Raw genomic sequence first — 17,180 nt, 5'->3', positions numbered from 1 at the left:
TTTAGAGTTTAGGGTTTAGGGTTTAGAGTTTAAGGTTTAGGGTTTAGAGTCGAGAAATTAGGTTTTGGGGATAAGATTTCAAATTTTGAAAAATAAAAAATTAAAATTTTCAAAGGATAAACTTAGAAAGGTGTTATTTCGGTCATTTTAGTTTTTGAGTACTATTTTTGTGATATAAACTTAGAAATGTGCTATTTTGGAGATTTAACCTAATTATTAACTTCATTTTTTTTTATAATTTATTAAAATTCGGTGGAAACGACCAGATCCAAAAGTTTGGTATTTTAAGGTCTCGTAATCCACTAGTAAAGCTGTGGAGAGTAATAAGTACTATGATTACCATTTGCTTCACCACTTGCTCCTGGATACAAAAAGTCAGCAAATCTAGTGGATCACTGTACCATTACTAGATCCTGATCTGGATATTTCTCTACTCCCTCTTGTCTCTGCTCATAAACTGGAGTTTCAATCTTGGGAGTGATCTGAGGCGGCAAAGCCCTTTCTCTCTGGTAATCTTTACTTGAAAAACAGCAGCTCCTGTCTCTTTCTACCTTTCCTTAAATGCAAGATTCTGAATCTTTCCTTTGTTTCTTTTACTTCTTAGCTGATGTTTGCTTTCATTTGTTATATATATCGAGTTGTTGAATGGACTTTAGTTTGACTTTTAGATCTGCAATGATGTAGTCTCTGCTCTATGTTATCGTGTAGTGTCGTCATAAAGTCATCTGCGTAAGCTCAATAATTCGACTTATCCTCTGCAGATAGTTTTTTTCTAGTTACTATAAACTAACGGTTTGATTTTTTGCAGGTGAATGTGAGTAGAGATTGTGCTGTGGGGTTTAGAGGAACATGGCAATGGGGAGATATTCTCGTGTAGACGGGAAGAAGTCATCATCGAGCTTTGGCTTAACCATTACCATTGTTTTGATCGTTTCTCTCTCTTTGGTCGGAGCTTGGATGTTCATGTCCTCATGGTCTGCACCAACTGAATCTATTGACTTCTCTTCAAGCCAGGCTACTACAAAAGATGTGGAAACCAATACTACTACTACTAAGAGTGATTTCACAAACGAAGAAACTGAGGTTGTGACAGAGAGCAATCAAGACAAGGTTGAGGAAAGAAAAGAGTTTGAAGACAAAAACGGTGAAGGGGATAGAAAAGATGGAGAGGGTGAGAAAGAGAAGACACAAGTTGAAGAGAGCTCGGAAGAGAACAAAACCGAAGAGAATACTAATGAGTCTGAAGACAACACCGAGAAGAAGTCTGAAGAGAACGCTGAGAAGAGTAAGGATGTGTTCCCTGCTGGTGATCAGGCTGAGATAACAAAGGAGTCCACCACCGGAAGTGGATCTTGGTCTACTCAACTTGTTGAATCGCAGAACGAGAAGAAAGCACAAGTGTCCTCCTCCTCCATCAAATGGAAACTCTGCAACGTCACAGCTGGACCAGACTACATCCCTTGCCTCGACAATTTGCAAGCTATCAGAAAGCTTCATTCCACAAAGCATTACGAGCATCGGGAGAGGCATTGCCCCGAGGAGGCTCCACGCTGCCTTGTGCCTCTTCCCGAAGGGTATAAGCGATCCATCAAGTGGCCTAAGAGCAGAGAAAAGGTTCTTAAAAAAACTTAAAATATCATTTTGTCAATGATGTGTCCATTAACTCTTTTTGTTTTTAGATATGGTACAACAACATCCCTCACACCAAGCTAGCACAAGTGAAAGGACATCAGAACTGGGTGAAGATGAGTGGTGAATACTTAACATTCCCTGGTGGTGGTACTCAGTTCAAGAACGGTGCTCTTCACTACATCGATTTCCTCCAAGAGGTACTACAACTTGTTATTTTGATCTTTCATTCAACTTTCTCATTGATTATTAACGTTATGTGTAATTGCAGTCGTATCCTGATATTGCTTGGGGAAACAGAACACGTGTTATACTGGACGTTGGGTGTGGGGTTGCTAGCTTCGGAGGATATCTTTTTGACAGAGATGTGCTTGCTTTGTCATTTGCACCCAAAGATGAACACGAGGCGCAGGTGCAGTTTGCTTTGGAACGTGGTATCCCTGCAATGTCGAATGTTATGGGAACCAAGAGATTGCCTTTTCCAGGATCTGTTTTTGATCTTATCCATTGTGCTCGTTGTAGAGTCCCTTGGCATATTGAAGGTAACAGAGTTTCCCATTTTGTATGGCAATTTAGTTTTTTTTTTTTTTTTTTTTTTTTTATAATCTTTTTTTTTTGTTGTCTTGTGTATGTTGTCTGAACTGAAGGTGGTAAGCTACTTTTGGAACTGAACCGTGCATTGAGGCCTGGTGGGTTCTTTGTCTGGTCAGCGACTCCAGTTTACAGGAAGACTGAAGAAGACGTTGGCATATGGAAAGGTTTGGAAGTTTTGTTCCCTTTTGTTTTGGATATTGAATAAGACTAGTGTTCAAGAAATTGTTAGGAAGTGGTTAGGCGTCTTATAGAGGATTAATGTTTAGGCGGGCGCCTAGACCGATTTTTTTTATTGCTTAGACCAATTTTTTTTGAAAAAATAGTTTTGTTTAGACCCGATTTACCGAGCCTGATTTTTAGAACACTGAATAAGACTATTTGCAGTTGGTTCTTAACTAACTTGTTAGATGTTTGATTTGTAGCTATGTCGAAGCTAACAAAGGCAATGTGCTGGAAGCTGATGACGATTAAGAAAGATGAACTGAATGAAGTTGGTGCTGCCATTTACCAAAAGCCAATGACTAATGAATGCTACAGCGAAAGATCTCAAGACGAACCACCTCTATGCAAAGACTCCGATGATCAAAATGCCGCTTGGTTAGTTTGTTTTATCTGTTGCCCTTTCTCACATCAGTTATTGGAACACTCTGTTGCTAAAGTATGCGTGTGTGTTTGATGTGCAGGAACGTTCCACTTGAGGCATGTATGCACAAAGTAACAGAAGATTCGTCAAAACGAGGAGCAGTTTGGCCTGAGAAGTGGCCTGAGAGAGTGGAGACTGCTCCTCAGTGGCTCGAATCTCAGGAAGGTGTATATGGAAAGCCTGCACAAGAGGATTTCACAGCGGATCATGAACGTTGGAAGAATATTGTTTCGAAGTCGTACCTCAACGGTATGGGAATAGAATGGTCTTATGTGAGAAATGTGATGGACATGAGAGCTGTCTACGGAGGGTAAGTAAAGCAAAGATTCGTTCATTAATACAAAGATTGGCTCTATTTATTTGTTTCTAACAATTGTGTGTTTCAGTTTTGCTGCTGCGTTAAAGGATCTGAAGCTGTGGGTGATGAATGTAGTTCCTGTCGACTCAGCTGATACGCTTCCAATCATATATGAGCGTGGTTTGTTTGGAATCTACCATGATTGGTGTGAATCATTCAGCACTTACCCTCGAACTTACGACCTTCTTCACGCTGATCATCTTTTCTCTGCACTAAAGAAGAGGTGGTATATCTATTATATACACTCACGTTAAACGCATCATTCTTTTGCTTTCTTGATTTTGCAAAATTCTGATTACTATGGATAAACAAAAACCCTTTAGGTGCAGCTTGGTGTCGGTAATGGCTGAAGTGGACAGGATTCTTAGACCACAAGGGACTTTCATAGTAAGAGATGACAGTGAAACGGTAGGAGAAATTGAGAAGATGGTGAAATCGATGAAATGGAATATGACAATGACACATTCCAAAGGTGGAGAAGGGTTGCTCTCTGTTCAGAAGTCATGGTGGCGTCCTACAGAGGTTGAAACAATTACATCTGCAATAGCCTGATATCGAGGAAACAATGAAGAGTATGGGATAATTTAGTTGTATGATTATGTTGTTTCTTTTATGATCACATTGATTGTTTACACTTGTATTAGTCCAATATTTGTATCCGTCTTCTTCTTTTTTGCGAAGAAAATTGTATACAAGACAATTGTCACAAAAGTGTAAACTTATAATAAGTTTTTTATTTGGTCCAACTCATGAATCTTAATTCTTATCTATGGCCTGTTACACTTAACTTTCTTTGATTTAGTTCTCACAGCCATTAAGGATTAGTGTGGGTGGGGGATCTACTGAGAGAGCAATGATCAGAGGAAAGGTAAGTATCGAAGTTAGGTAGAGGAGAGACGGTTATTAAAGCTTACCCCAAATACTTCAACTAAATTTTACTAATCCAGACATTTTCTTTTGGATATCCGTCTTTGAATTTTGAATAAATAAATTATTCCAATTCTGCTAAAATTCATTGTAAAATAAAATTCTTCTGAAGTTAAAATTAACTATGGCAGTGTATATTAATTTTGAAAAAGGACCAGATAGTTCCAGACTTCCAGTTGATCAAAAGTGATTAGATATTTCCATTAGCTGAGACTTTGATCCGATTAAATTTGAAACTTCGAAATTGTTTCATTAATAATTTTTTTATGTTTTTCCACATTTGTTAATATTTAAAACTGAACAAACATTGATCAATTAATATTACTTATTGAGATCACAGTATCTACCATTGGTCCATAACATAAATATTGTGCTTCTGGGAACATCCAGAAAGGATCTTTTCAGTTTATTGTATACGTTTAGAAGTATCAGACCTGGAACAATTTTACATCACTGGTGAAATTGCAGCCAACAAAAGAACTGGACAGAACATTTACATATAAATACAAACAGGAATAATAATAATTATGCAATTATTAGGCACTTTATCAAACTGACTGGAAAAAAAGAAAATATGATACCAAGAAAACATAGGTTAGTTGAATATAAACAGGTTAAAAAGTAACAGGTAGCTTATGTGATAAGCTAGCAGTGTCGCAAAGGCCTGTTCATTAACTTTCTGCCTATGAAAAACGAAATGTCCAACTACATTTATAAGTTTGGACATCAGATACCATTAGGCAATCTATTAACAATAACACAAAAAACTAAATCAAAGATTTAATTAAAAACTGCAATCTCAGCCGAAAGATGGTGATCTAGTGTTTAATAATCACTGAATTATCATTAAATATGGACGATTTTATTCATCATTGATTGCATTAAAAAAAAAAAGATTGAAAACCAAAAACAAGAAAGCTTTTAAGAAGAGGTCAGATGGTAGTGCATGTCTAAAGATCAACACTTTGTTTCAGATTTGCAGACGTATGGTAATAATAATCCTCATTCCTCTCGACTTGAAAACACAAATTAAAACTAGAACAGAACTTGACAAAAGTAATTCTATTAATGATTATGGATCAGAGAATATGGCAAATCACTCACTCTGCCGAAGCAGATCAGACTGGGTGTCACAAAACAGTTATGCCATTTCATCATATCCATATACAATGATCAAAAGACAGAACTAGCTAACAATAAAAGATGAAAATCTTTGAGAATCAGACAGAAGTAGTCAATCACCATGTTTTAAGTAAGACTGGGGCGACAATTCCTTATCATCACTTTCTTCAATACCGAACAAATAAAATAAACTAAAAAGATCCACAAAAGACATCTAGCTACAGAACTAGGGCTAAGGTTCCTACTTAGGAGATAGACACAATAAAATTAGGGTTTTCAAGCCGTCGGTAGCTTGGAGAGAACATGAAGGTTTTTGAACTTTATATAGAGGCAGAAGACTGCTTAGTTTCTTAGGGTTTGTGTCTCCCACTCATTATTCGTCGCCGCTTTACATATGGGCCTGTCCTTCATAATTATTGGTTTAAAATAGGCCCAATTAAACTTTTAGCTGTGGTTAATCCTCGAGTGAAGTTAATACTGCATAACCGCTAGAGATGATCTTTTAGACTTGTTCCTGGGAATGAGAAGCTGTGTTGTTGTTTTTTGTTCTTTATAGATTATCGTTGAGGAAACTAAGGATCTGGATTTCCTTGACTTTTAGGTTAATAATAATGATCAGGTCTTGAATCTGCATTTATGTTTGATCAGGTCTTGAATCAGCAGAAGTTTGTTATCTCTGCTTGTAGTTACTCTTTAGGAATGTTGTTTTATAGGTGAACTTGAACTGCCATTCATCGCGTTACTCTTGGCGATTGCAAGGTTAGAGTGTTAGTATTAGAGATGAGGGTTTTCTTCTATTTAGTCAAGACTCATTGGCTCCATCTATGTGTGCAGAGGTAAACAAGAAGGCGCCCTCATATCTATGTGGAGCTCGTCTCTCAATATGAAGTAGCTTTCATATTATTAGTTATATAGCATTCCCCTTTTTGTCATTTTTATCAGCTCCCTAAGTATTTTTATTCTCTAAAACTGTGGAGAGGTACATTACGCTTAACGTGTCTACAAGAATGTTTATAATAATCTAAGCCCTTTGATTTTGTAATATCTCCTACTAAATAAATATATTTATGAACTATATCAAGAGAAAAGATGATGAGAGTAAAGGTGGTCTTGGATTATAAATCTTCTTGCTGATCACGACTTCGTAATTTGCAGGGAATGATTGAAACCCTGAGACCCTCTGTCTGTTTAAAGATAATATTGCCTCAGTAGTAGTATCCCAACTGCTGTAAAAAATGAAATGAAGCTATGCGACGCATGAGTTGCTGAACTCGGAAGCCCCGTTGGCTCTGCCACGCCGAAGGGTGGTCCTGAACCAGGCATGCCTGTAGTTGGAGTTGTTATTGGCGGTGGGAAGGTAGAAGTAGAAGGTGGGGAGTTGAAATCTGGTGGACTCGGTTGGCTTGGCGGGCTTGTGCTGCATTTGGCATAGAGAAAGCAGTATTATTCTCTATTTCTTTTGGCAGGTTAATTAAGACGTTATTTTAGTGGGAAGAGAAACATACCTTACTGTTCCTGATGACGCTGAGAAGCGACAGCTTCCTTTACCTGGGGCAGTACAAGAGCAGATTTGAGTACCAGACTCGAATTTATATTTAGCATAAAAAGGTGAAAACTCTAGTCATTATCAAGCTATATAACACATGTGAATCACATGGTGATGGTGGTATAATATTCTTAGAGCAAGCATTGGTGAAGATACCCATAAAATTTGTCATTAAAAATGTATTAAAATAAAACTAACCACTGAGATTTTGACAAATGTTAATTGATTTTCTAGAAAATAGTAAAATTTCTCGAACAAAAGATTTTCACTCTTTTTTATATTTTATGTTTCTGGTTATTTTTATTCATGAGAAACTTAGTTGAAAATTACCAATATAGATTTTCTTAGTCTGTCATTTAATTAGAGTTTCTATACATTATTAAATTGTTATTTTAAAGTATTTTATTTATGTAATTAATTTTAGTTATTAAATATGTATATTAATTAAAGTGGATATTTGACAATACTTTCTGAAAAAATTTGAAAGTCTCTTGTACAAGAAACCCTTTTGAAACTTTAGTTTTTTACTTTTTCATATATACTTTTCATATTTTTGGGTAAAAACCCCCTTTGAGATACTACCAACGGTCTAATGGATTTATAACTAGATCAAGAAAGTTTAAAGTGTCTTACTTGGATCTGTGCTGGTAAGTTGTGCAGCCCCTCCAAAATTGCAGCTGTCTGAACCAGGATGCTTCTGGTAATAACTATTAAAAGCAAATGAAGCATGATCACGAATAGTGCTAGGCTCGTAACAGCTTGCACCTTGCTGGATCTGGCCGCAATCAGCTCCTCCATACCCACAAGCGTAATCCAAAGCCACCTGTAATGATGTTGGCGAAGCATTTGCTTTAGCTATACACCACTGGCCACTACCGCCACCACCACCTCCACCAGTGTCACCACCACCTGCACCGGTGTCACCACCTCCGCCTCCACCAGGTGCACCACCGCCACCACCTGCGCCGGTGTCACCACCTCCGCCTCCACCAGGTGCACCACCACCACCAGCACCTGGACCAGTGTCGCCACCTCCACCTCCACCACCAGGTGCACCACCACCTGTTGGTGTAGTACCATCAAGTGGTGGATAGCCGCCGCCACCGGTCGGTGTGGTACCATCAAGTGGTGGATAGCCACCACCGGTTGGTGTTGTACCATCTAACGGTGGATAGCCACCAGTTGGTGGATTTGGGTTTGTGACTGGACCTGGAAACGTTGAGGAAGGCGGTGATGGTTGGGTAATGGTTGGTGTGGTGGTATCGCCACCTGGAGATGTAGGATTAACCACTGGTATATCACCAGCTTGTCCTCCCTGAGCTATAACATCTAGAGCTGAAACCAAACCAATCATCAAAAAGGGAAAAAAAATACAGGTCAGTTTCTAAGCAAAAAAACAAACACTAATTCTCCTTCATCCTTTCATGATTCTAATGTTGTATGAGACGCAGAGAGATTACGTGAACTGATTAGAAGACATAGAAGCATGATCTGAAAATATCGACGAGCAACAATGTGAGCCATTTCTTTATTTGTTCCTTGTGTAGTTGAAGATCTTGAAAAGAGAGAGAGACTTGTCGGGTAGTCTTGGGATATGGTAGAAGAAAGATAGAATGGTTGCGAAGAAGTTCCCTCTCAGGTGTAGATATATAATATTTATACAAAGATGAAGAGGACAAAAGGAGAATCATAGAATCAAAGATTTCTTGGGATGGGAGAGAGAGGGGACGCGAAGACATGTATGAGAAGAATATAAGAAAACTTGAGAAAGGAGAAACTAGGAGGAAGCTAGAATCGGCAAGCAAAGAGAAAACACCATAAAGAAGAAAAGGTATTTACAGATTAAACTTATAGATATAGTACATGGACAAATATAAGAAGCTCCCTTTTTGGTGGGAAAGTTCAAACATCTTCCTAACTATTTACTCTCCTTTAGTAAAAGAGATAAATATATATAACATGCATATGTGGTGAAAAATTATTCAAACAAAGTATTGTTAGCTCAAGTGGAAAAAATATTCAAAGCAAGTGCGAAAGATCACATGATTGGGTGATGTATAAAACAAAACTAATTACATGATTTAGTTACAGAAATTGGGGGTTTCAACCTAGAACCTACCATTTTTTTGGAACACCACCTATAAACTTCTTATAGTACATATGTTACATTTTTGCCGAACTTGTTAAGTCATATCATTAGTTGTGTCTTAAGTCTCAACATATGATTTCAATGACAAATGAAGATGGTACTATGTCACAAGTTCTCAATAGAAGTGAGCATAACCAATGTTTATATGCTAACTTTCAACTCTAAATTTCTAATATTTAGAGCATTCTTGGAGAATGTTTTGTTCTAAAACAAGCATGGCATTTTTTCATTACTAAAAGATTTTGGATCGAAATCCGTAAAATCTCCAAGATCCGAAACCACATCATCAATATTAATTTTGTCTATTGCGTCACTCTGTGGCCTTTAAACATTACCTATGGTGCTTTTTATTGGAGCTAACAAGAGTTGGTAGGAGAGGTCGTTTTAACTGATGTTGTACTATAAGTCGAATATCAACAGAGAGAACCTGTACTGTAAGTTAAAATAACGAAAAGCTAAAGTACTCCCATGAAACATAAGGAATATCTGCTTAGTAAGCCCAGCTGCAATTCTCTATCTTTATATGTATCTTCTCTTGTAAACAAGTGGTTCTTTTCGTTTTGTTTCTGTCTAACCTTTGTTGCAATACAATTTTTCAGATGAGTTTTCTTTATTGATAAAGTTCATGTGGCTAACCTTTTTCCCCAAGTTTTAATCCAGACTAGTAGTATTTCGTAGGAAACCATTGAATCCAAATCAATCGGCATTGTAACTCCTTTTTTTTATTTTGTTTCGTTCGATTTATGTAATATAAATTTTGAATATATTTTCGTATCTATTAACAAATATTTGAAAAACTGATACCTCCAAACAAAGACAGTATAAAATTTTGGGAACTATAAACAATTGAATAATTTTTTTTTTACAAATTCAAGATTTTCTGTTCATCTAATTTCTTTTAAAAAAAATTGGAAGCTATAGGACAATGTTTCATTCAGCTATTTCCCCTCCAAACCACGTTTGTTTCTTTTTCTGAACCAAATGGAAACCAAAATCCAAAAAATCGGTTTGACCGGTTTATAATTGCATGTCTATTTTAAAAATAAATCATGAGGGGGATTGAATGATGGGTGGGTCAGTAATCATCATAACCTTGTATTTGGGATACATTACTGTTAGCATGTTGAAATTTTGGTATATAAACCGGGTTAAGAGTGACAAATAAATTTTTTTACAAAAGGACGATGCACATACACACATCATGACATCACTGCAATCGGCTGGAAGGTGGGCAGTTTGTCCGGTCCCATCTAATGTTTCAGTAATCTTAAACCCGGTTAAGACACACCGGTTCAAACAAGAGAACCGTAATTTTACAATATTGAAAAGAAAAAACCGAAAATTGAGAGAGGGTTTTCTTCCTTGTACAGAGATATATATCTTCTGCTCCTTTCTTCTACCTCTTTTTTTTTTCTTCTCTCTTTGTTCGTATTCTCGCGACTGACTAGCCACAGAGAGAGAGCGTCGATACATCCAGATCCGAGAGAGAGGCAGCTTTACTACGGCGGATAAGATGAGCAGCGGCAAGGTCATCGGCGGCGGCGGCGGCGGCGGCGGAGCGAGAAAAGGCAATAACGATATTCCGTCAGGGTCTAGGAAAATAGTGCAGAGCTTGAAGGAAATCGTGAACGCTCCCGAGGCTGAGATCTACGCTATGCTTAAAGAGTGTAATATGGATCCCAACGAAGCCGTTCATCGCCTCCTCTCTCAAGGTTCGGTGAAATGAGATTTTTTTTCGAAAAATTGACTGATTGATTAGGGTTTTCTATTAGGGTTTTCATCCTTATGCACGAAAGTTTCCGTCTTTGCGCGAAAAGCTAAAGCTGAAAATTATCAAGTAGTGGTGTCTTTGTCTTTCTTACAATATGAGAACTCTCTCAGCTTCAAAGGCTTTGTCTTTTGTTACGGTTTGAGTCTATTGATGATACTGATTCTTTTTTTCTTATTACCTTCTCAGATCCTTTTCACGAGGTCAAGAGCAAAAAGGAAAAGAAGAAAGAGGTGAGTCAACCCTGAAACTCTTGTCCTTATGGCAAATAGATTAGAGAATGTTTTTTCTGATTTTCTTGTCCAGTGTTAACTAATTATGTTTTCATGCCTGAGGTCTACTTACTTACTTCGAATGTTTTGTTACTAGCTGTAGTTTTCTTCTGGAATCAATTGAATTTTAGTTTTAGCTATAGTTATCATTTTGGTTTATTGGAAGTTTTTGATATTTTAAGTTTTTGATATTTTCTGCTATTCAGACAAGGGACGTACCGGATTACAGGCTGCGTGGTGCTAATAACACGTACAACCGTGGTGGTAGAGGTGGAGGTGGTTCTGATCGCTATGCTGGACGAAGTGGATCTGCCCATCTCAACTCTACTGGTATAGACATGATCTCTTGGATACATTAAGATTTATATGAACCTTTATTAGCGCGCTTTTCAAGCGGTTGTAGTTTATAACTATAGGGATTCATTCTTTATGTGCCTCTGTTTTTCAGATTCTGGAAACTTCCAGGGTAAATCTACAAACAAGAGAGAAAATGGAACCCAGGGTTACACAAGCTCTTGGTCTTCATCCTCTGGAGTTGCAAACCAACATCAGACACCACACAGGTTTTCCCTTGATTTGTCTCTGTAGCTGAGAAAGTTAATGATTGTATTGGTAGAATACCCTTTAGTAATAATTCACAGTTCAGCTTTCTGACATAGGTTGCATATGTTCTGCAGTGATTCTGTTGTTACGGAGAATAAATTGCCACCTGCTGCCTCCAGCGATGGAATATCATCATCACAGCCCGCTTCTGGAAATCAAACTCCATGGTTTGGAGCTCCAGGCCAGATGTCTATGGCTGACATTGTGAAGAGGGGTATACCACAGAGCAAGACAACAAACTCACAACGATCTGAGATTAATCACGAGCATGAAGTTAATGCAAATCATCAGGTCCCTGTGAAAGATGAATGGCCGTCGATTGAGAAGCCACTGGCTCCTATTACATCTTCTGTATCAGTAGCACCAGCAGAGTCAGAGGCATGCGGTGGCGCAGCTGATTTCCAATCTGAGAGAGTAGATCAACAACATCTGAGGGACCGGTTAGAAAATATACAGTTGGAAGAAAGTGACCCTTCTGAAGATCTTGGAGTCGATCATGTGCAACCTGGCTCGGTTGGAAATGTCCAAGAAGAGGACTCTGGAGTTTCGTCTGAATCTAATGATAATCAGTACACTTATGAGACGCAGAGCCATCCTGTGGAGCACCACAAAGGTAATGTGAATACATATAGTCATACATATTGGTGTTTTTAATTGTATCTTATTCTGTCTCATTATTACTTTTCAGATGAAGATGAGGTTTCATCTGGTTCAGCCAACTCTCAAGAACTAACCGTAGATGGTCATGATCAAGAAGCCTCGCATGAAGATGATAGACGTGCTGTTGTTATTCCAAAACATTTGCTAATCCATACAGAAGAGTGCTCGCAATTGAGTTTCGGAAGTTTTGGAGGTTTTGGATCAAGGCCTTTGAGCAACAACGCAGAAGAGACTCCTGATGTAGCTCCACAGATCGAACATTCAGATGCTAGGTATTCCGTTGCTAATCATTTCGTTTTCCATATGGGTTTTGATTGACTGATCAATGCTTGTTTTGCAGAAATACTGAGTTCTATGGTGATGAACGCCTTGGAAGTACAGTTAATGGAAGTATGGGGCACGCACCTGCCGCTGGAAGTTATGATGATTCTTTGGAATCTAGGCGAGAGGTTCTGAAGCAAGAAAACCCTGAGACTGTTCAAGAGAACCAGTACGCATTTGCTCAGTCCGAGCCAGAGTATGCTAAGCAGCAGCAGCAGCAGCTGAATACTGCATATGATACGTCACAGACAAATGCTCAGAATCAGATGCAGAATCTTGCTTCTTTGTCAAATGTGATGGTAAGCTACATGTGCATTATTCATATTTTAAGTGATGCACGGCTAGTAATGCCCCAATGAAATTCTCCAATGGCATTGCTAACATTGGTACTTGGTTTGTGCGTTTTGACTCAGCAGGGATATCCACACTCAGATCCCAACAGTCTATTGGCACAAAACGCTAGGGAGCTTGAGTTCCAGTATTCCAATTTTGCACAGTCTATGCAGTCAAGAAATAGCAACAATGCTTCTTCACTTGGTGGCCAAAGCATTTCCATGCCAGAGGTAAATAACCACTTTTGTCTTTTTATAAGAATCACAAGATGTCTTGTTGATTGTCAAATGAATAATGTTATGTTTGCATGACCTAAGGCAGTAGTTTCTTTATGTTCAGAAAAATGTTTTGATAATATATTTTCTTACATTTGTAGGCTCTCCGAGGCAGTGGAACACCAGCGACGCAGCCAATGCAGCAAAACTTACAAGGTGCTAATATCGCCACTGGACCAGCACTTCCTCAACAGCTTCCTCAAATGCATCCTTACTCTCAACCCACAATGCCGCTAGCACACTTTGCAAACATGATTAGTTATCCTCTAATACCTCAGAACTATCCATACATGCCATCCGCTTTCCAGCAAACATATGCTGGTAACACCTCATATCACCAGCAGCTAGCTGCGTTGCTTCCACAGTACAAAACCAATCTCTCTCCCAGTAATTTGCCTCAGTCTGCAACAGCGCCTGCGTCCGCTTATGGGTTTGGAAACTCCACCAATGTTGGATCCGCCGGAAACTTCCCTATTAACCAACAACAGTCTGCTCCTACCGGGTATGAAGATGTTCTGAGTTCTCAGTACAAAGAGAGTAATCATCTGTTGGCACTTCAACATCAGCAGCAGCAGGTAATAATTGTCTCTTTATTGTCACTCTCTCTTGTTTCAGACAAGAACCATTGATGACATTTTGTTTTCTCCTGCTTTAAATATTTAGAACGAAAACTCGGCGATGTGGCATCACGGTCATGGCTCTCGGACCATGTCAGGTGTCCCGGCTAACACGTACTACAACCTCCAAGCACAACAACAGCAACTACAACAGACTCAGCAAGCAGCGGCAGGAGGGTATCGTCAAGCTCAGCAGCAACAACAACAGCGTTATGGATCTCATGGCTACCCTAATTTCTATCAGTCCCAAACAGAAATGTCGCTCGAGCGCCAGCAGCAAAACCCTAGAGATGGTGCGGGGGCTCAGGTTGGTCAGCAGACCTCAGATCAAACCCAGCAGCAGCTCTGGCAAAACTCTTACTAAATGAAGAGAGTGTGTTCTTCTTTCGGTTATAGAGTGGTTTTGTGTGGCGAGGCATATGGATATGTTCTGAATGTATGTTATATAATCATCATCTTTTATGTCTACTCTGTTAACTTAGGTAACAGGCAAATCTGATTTCATCGATGCAAACTTATAAAAAAGAGTTGGTGAATATTTTCTTTCTTTTATTTCTTGTCCCAAGTGTTTGAACGTTTCATAATCTGCTTCTGTTTTACTAGTTCTTATTAAACATGATTTTGAAGCTTGGTGTTTATCTTTTACCTTTGACATGTAATTCAACGGTTGATTTTTCACTACAAATTGAATTCTTAAATAATATGAAATTATTTAGAATCAAAAGAATCTAATCGGTTTAATAAAAAGAAAGAGATACCATCCGTGGCATATGACACATTTTTGATACTTCATTTCATCATAGTTAGTTATGATTAATTATGTAGTAAATTAAAAACTTGTATGTTAAAATTCATTTGATCTATAAGATGCATGCAAAATCACAGCTTCTGGTTTCAAGAAAAAGGTAGCATCCGAATCATATATAATGGGAGCAAGATTCACCTCCCTCGGGCTTGCTATCAGAACTCAAGCAGTTCTTACCGAATTCTCAGAGAGGGATTGGCATTTTGGAGGAAGTAGTTCTGTTCCACCATTACTTAGGGCACAAGGTAATAATTGTCTCTTTATGGGTCACTTTCTTACCACTTTCTCTTGGTTTCAGACAAGAACAGGCTGAACAGCTTGATGACATTGTTTTTCTCCTGCTGTATCCATTCAGAATGAAAACTCGGCAATGTGGCATCACGGTCATGGCTCTCGGACCATGTCAGGTGTCCCGGCTAACACATACTACAACTTCCAAGCTCAACAACAACAGACTCAGCAAGCAGCAGCAGGATGGTATCGTCAAGCTCAGCAACAACAATAGCGTTACATGGCTACCCTAATTTCTCTCAGTCCCAATCAGAAATGTCGCTTGAGCGCCAGCAGCAAAACCCTAGAGATGGTGCAGGGGCTCAGGTTGGTCAGCCCTCAGATCAAACCCATCAGCTCTGGCAAAACTCTTACTAAATGAAGAAAGAGAGAGTAGTCTTTTTCAGCTTATTTCGGTTATAGAGAAATTTGTGTGGCGAGGCATGGATATGTTCCGAATGTATGTTATATAAGCATGATCTTTTTGTCTACTCTGTTAACTTAGGTAACATGCAATTCTGATTTCATCGACGCAACTTATAAGAAAAAATAAACCTTTTCTTGATCTGCCTCTTCCTTTTTTTTTTCTTGTCCCAAGTGTTTAAAGGTTTTTTTTAAGCATATTCTAGCTTTGGGGATAACATGAGTTTGAAGCTTGACTACACCTTGCTGTTCATCTTTTACCTTTAAATTTGGGGAAAAAGTTTGGTCTTTCTAGATAGCTTTTAAAACGGGTTAAGAAAACATGCATGGTGGAGAGAAGTTTCTTCACCGTCACATGCATGTTTTCTAACCCGTTTTAAAAGCTATCTAGAAAGACCAAACTTTTTCTGAATCGATCTTATGTTTTTCCTAGTCTAATTATTGAAAGTATGAAAACATGCATGTGACGGTGGAGTCAAGTCAATATTTTGAAGGTGCATTACAATACCACGGATGTGATCAATATATAATATTACCTTCATTTTATTTTAATTTTCGTTCTAGATTTATGCACGCAAAATAATAAAACATATAATTTTTTTATATTTCTAAAATAAAAATATGATTACCTATATACATCTATAATCATATTTTAACCAACAGAAAAATAAATTGGAAAATTTTGTTAATAATTTTTGCATTAAAATCTTAAAACGACATTTATTTTAAAACAAAAATTTTATTCTACAACGACAATTAAATTGAAACAGATGAAATACAAAACTGGAAGAAAAGAAACTGCATATAACCTTTAATACTTAAATAACAAAAATACTACAAAATGTATGAAATTAATAACGTAAGATTGGTTTGATGATAGTATGCGCACACGCAAGGTATTTAACTCCAAAAAGGCAAACCACACAATAAGTCGCATCCACTTGAAGAAAGAACAAAATATACAGTGGACGACGCCACCCTATGTCTCCAAATCATGAAATCCACCAGTAGGATTATAGTTGATTATGATATCTTCAGATATTTTGCCGATAATATAGTGCCTATAACATATTCAACATGCACGCATCATCGTATCTTAATAGAGACTTGAAATCTATGGGAGTTTGCAGTTGGAAATCTTTATGGGGTTTTTGCCAAAACTAACCCACAACTTGATTTTAACCCCAAACCTATACCCAAACTTGAATCAAATGCAAAACTAACCTAAAACCCTAGTGAAATTACAGCTCAGCCCCTTGTGACCAAACAAAAAAACAGAAGCCATTTTTACGAATATAGCCCTAGTAAATCGTCTGAGTCGTCTGAGATGTTGGAAGTCGTCTGGTACCGGTTTATTTTAAAAATAATTTATAAATCTTGTAAAAAAATATTTTGATGCCTGAAAAATAAAAATCAAGTAATTATAAACAGTTTTAAGTGATATAAATTAAGATATGATAAAATTGATTTGTTTTGAAGATAGATGAGTGGAAGTAGTGAATCATGAAATACTTTGGTTTAGGAGTTTGGCAAACATATGTTGTAGTATTGTATGTATTGTTAGGGTTAGATTTTGGAAAACTAAAATGTTTTTTTCAAAAATTAGTTTTCACCTATATGTGTTTATTTATGTGTATAGTAAACACTTTTCAAGTTTGATTTGATTTTATGAAGTCTTAATTATCTAATTAAAGACTTCATAAAATCAAATCAAACTTGAAAAGTGTTTACTATACACATAAATAAACACATATAGGTGAAAACTAATTTTTGAAAAAAACATTTTAGTTTTCCAAAATCTAACCCTAACAATACATACAATACTACAACATATGTTTGCCAAACTCCTAAACCAAAGTATTTCA

At 37.6% G+C, this 17,180-nt stretch overlaps 3 protein-coding genes across 5 annotated transcripts; 2 read left to right on the top strand and 1 right to left on the bottom strand.

The window, feature by feature from the left end:
* The first annotated feature begins 287 nt into the window (after window positions 1-287).
* LOC106335551 (probable methyltransferase PMT24) lies at window positions 288-3,974 on the top strand. The gene is made up of 9 exons (XM_013774097.1): window positions 288-509; window positions 809-1,614; window positions 1,680-1,829; window positions 1,901-2,171; window positions 2,277-2,387; window positions 2,646-2,820; window positions 2,907-3,176; window positions 3,253-3,447; window positions 3,548-3,974. Exons 2-9 carry the CDS (start codon window positions 850-852, stop codon window positions 3,774-3,776), a joined length of 2,166 nt encoding a protein of 721 aa, XP_013629551.1. The 5' UTR covers window positions 288-509; window positions 809-849; the 3' UTR covers window positions 3,777-3,974.
* A 2,247-nt stretch (window positions 3,975-6,221) lies between these two features.
* On the bottom strand, window positions 6,222-8,438 carry LOC106332337 (PLASMODESMATA CALLOSE-BINDING PROTEIN 3-like). 2 transcript variants are annotated; one of them, XM_013770806.1, is made up of 5 exons: window positions 8,280-8,438; window positions 7,852-8,154; window positions 7,453-7,707; window positions 6,779-6,821; window positions 6,222-6,690 (listed from the first exon to the last, which is right to left on the bottom strand). In XM_013770806.1, exons 1-5 carry the CDS (start codon window positions 8,341-8,343, stop codon window positions 6,462-6,464), a joined length of 894 nt encoding a protein of 297 aa, XP_013626260.1. In that variant the 5' UTR covers window positions 8,344-8,438; the 3' UTR covers window positions 6,222-6,461. The 2 variants fall into 2 exon arrangements, with proteins under 2 accessions (XP_013626260.1, XP_013626259.1); XM_013770805.1 differs by having other exon boundaries at window positions 7,453-8,154.
* A 1,926-nt stretch (window positions 8,439-10,364) lies between these two features.
* On the top strand, window positions 10,365-14,369 carry LOC106335296 (RNA polymerase II degradation factor 1-like). 2 transcript variants are annotated; one of them, XM_013773774.1, is made up of 10 exons: window positions 10,365-10,680; window positions 10,926-10,969; window positions 11,215-11,338; window positions 11,457-11,571; window positions 11,686-12,224; window positions 12,300-12,543; window positions 12,612-12,891; window positions 13,009-13,155; window positions 13,302-13,775; window positions 13,864-14,369. In XM_013773774.1, exons 1-10 carry the CDS (start codon window positions 10,482-10,484, stop codon window positions 14,179-14,181), a joined length of 2,484 nt encoding a protein of 827 aa, XP_013629228.1. In that variant the 5' UTR covers window positions 10,365-10,481; the 3' UTR covers window positions 14,182-14,369. The 2 variants fall into 2 exon arrangements, with proteins under 2 accessions (XP_013629228.1, XP_013629227.1); XM_013773773.1 differs by having other exon boundaries at window positions 10,482-10,680; window positions 13,006-13,155.
* Window positions 14,370-17,180: the final 2,811 nt, after the last annotated feature.

Source organism: Brassica oleracea, chromosome C3, assembly GCF_000695525.1.
Source record: "Brassica oleracea var. oleracea cultivar TO1000 chromosome C3, BOL, whole genome shotgun sequence".
NCBI classification, from domain to species: Eukaryota; Viridiplantae; Streptophyta; class Magnoliopsida; order Brassicales; family Brassicaceae; genus Brassica; species Brassica oleracea.
Note: the sequence above shows the minus strand (reverse complement) of the source record. Positions and strands in the feature narration are given on the sequence as shown.

Bases quoted from the DNA above. Each gene is read 5' to 3' on its own strand.
- LOC106335551 (XM_013774097.1), top strand. From the start codon at position 850: ATGGCAATGGGGAGATATTCTCGTGTAGACGGGAAGAAGTCATCATCG. The intron at 1,615-1,679 runs GTTCTTAAAAAA...TTTTGTTTTTAG, and splicing joins GGCCTAAGAGCAGAGAAAAG to ATATGGTACAACAACATCCC. The intron at 2,821-2,906 runs GTTAGTTTGTTT...TTTGATGTGCAG, and splicing joins GATGATCAAAATGCCGCTTG to GAACGTTCCACTTGAGGCAT.
- LOC106332337 (XM_013770805.1), bottom strand. From the start codon at position 8,343: ATGGCTCACATTGTTGCTCGTCGATATTTTCAGATCATGCTTCTATGT. The intron at 8,155-8,279 runs GTAATCTCTCTG...GTTTGGTTTCAG, and splicing joins ATGTCTTCTAATCAGTTCAC to CTCTAGATGTTATAGCTCAG. The intron at 6,691-6,778 runs GTATGTTTCTCT...TGCCAAATGCAG, and splicing joins GCGTCATCAGGAACAGTAAG to CACAAGCCCGCCAAGCCAAC.
- LOC106335296 (XM_013773773.1), top strand. From the start codon at position 10,482: ATGAGCAGCGGCAAGGTCATCGGCGGCGGCGGCGGCGGCGGCGGAGCG. The intron at 11,339-11,456 runs GTATAGACATGA...TCTGTTTTTCAG, and splicing joins TGCCCATCTCAACTCTACTG to ATTCTGGAAACTTCCAGGGT. The intron at 12,225-12,299 runs GTAATGTGAATA...ATTACTTTTCAG, and splicing joins TCCTGTGGAGCACCACAAAG to ATGAAGATGAGGTTTCATCT.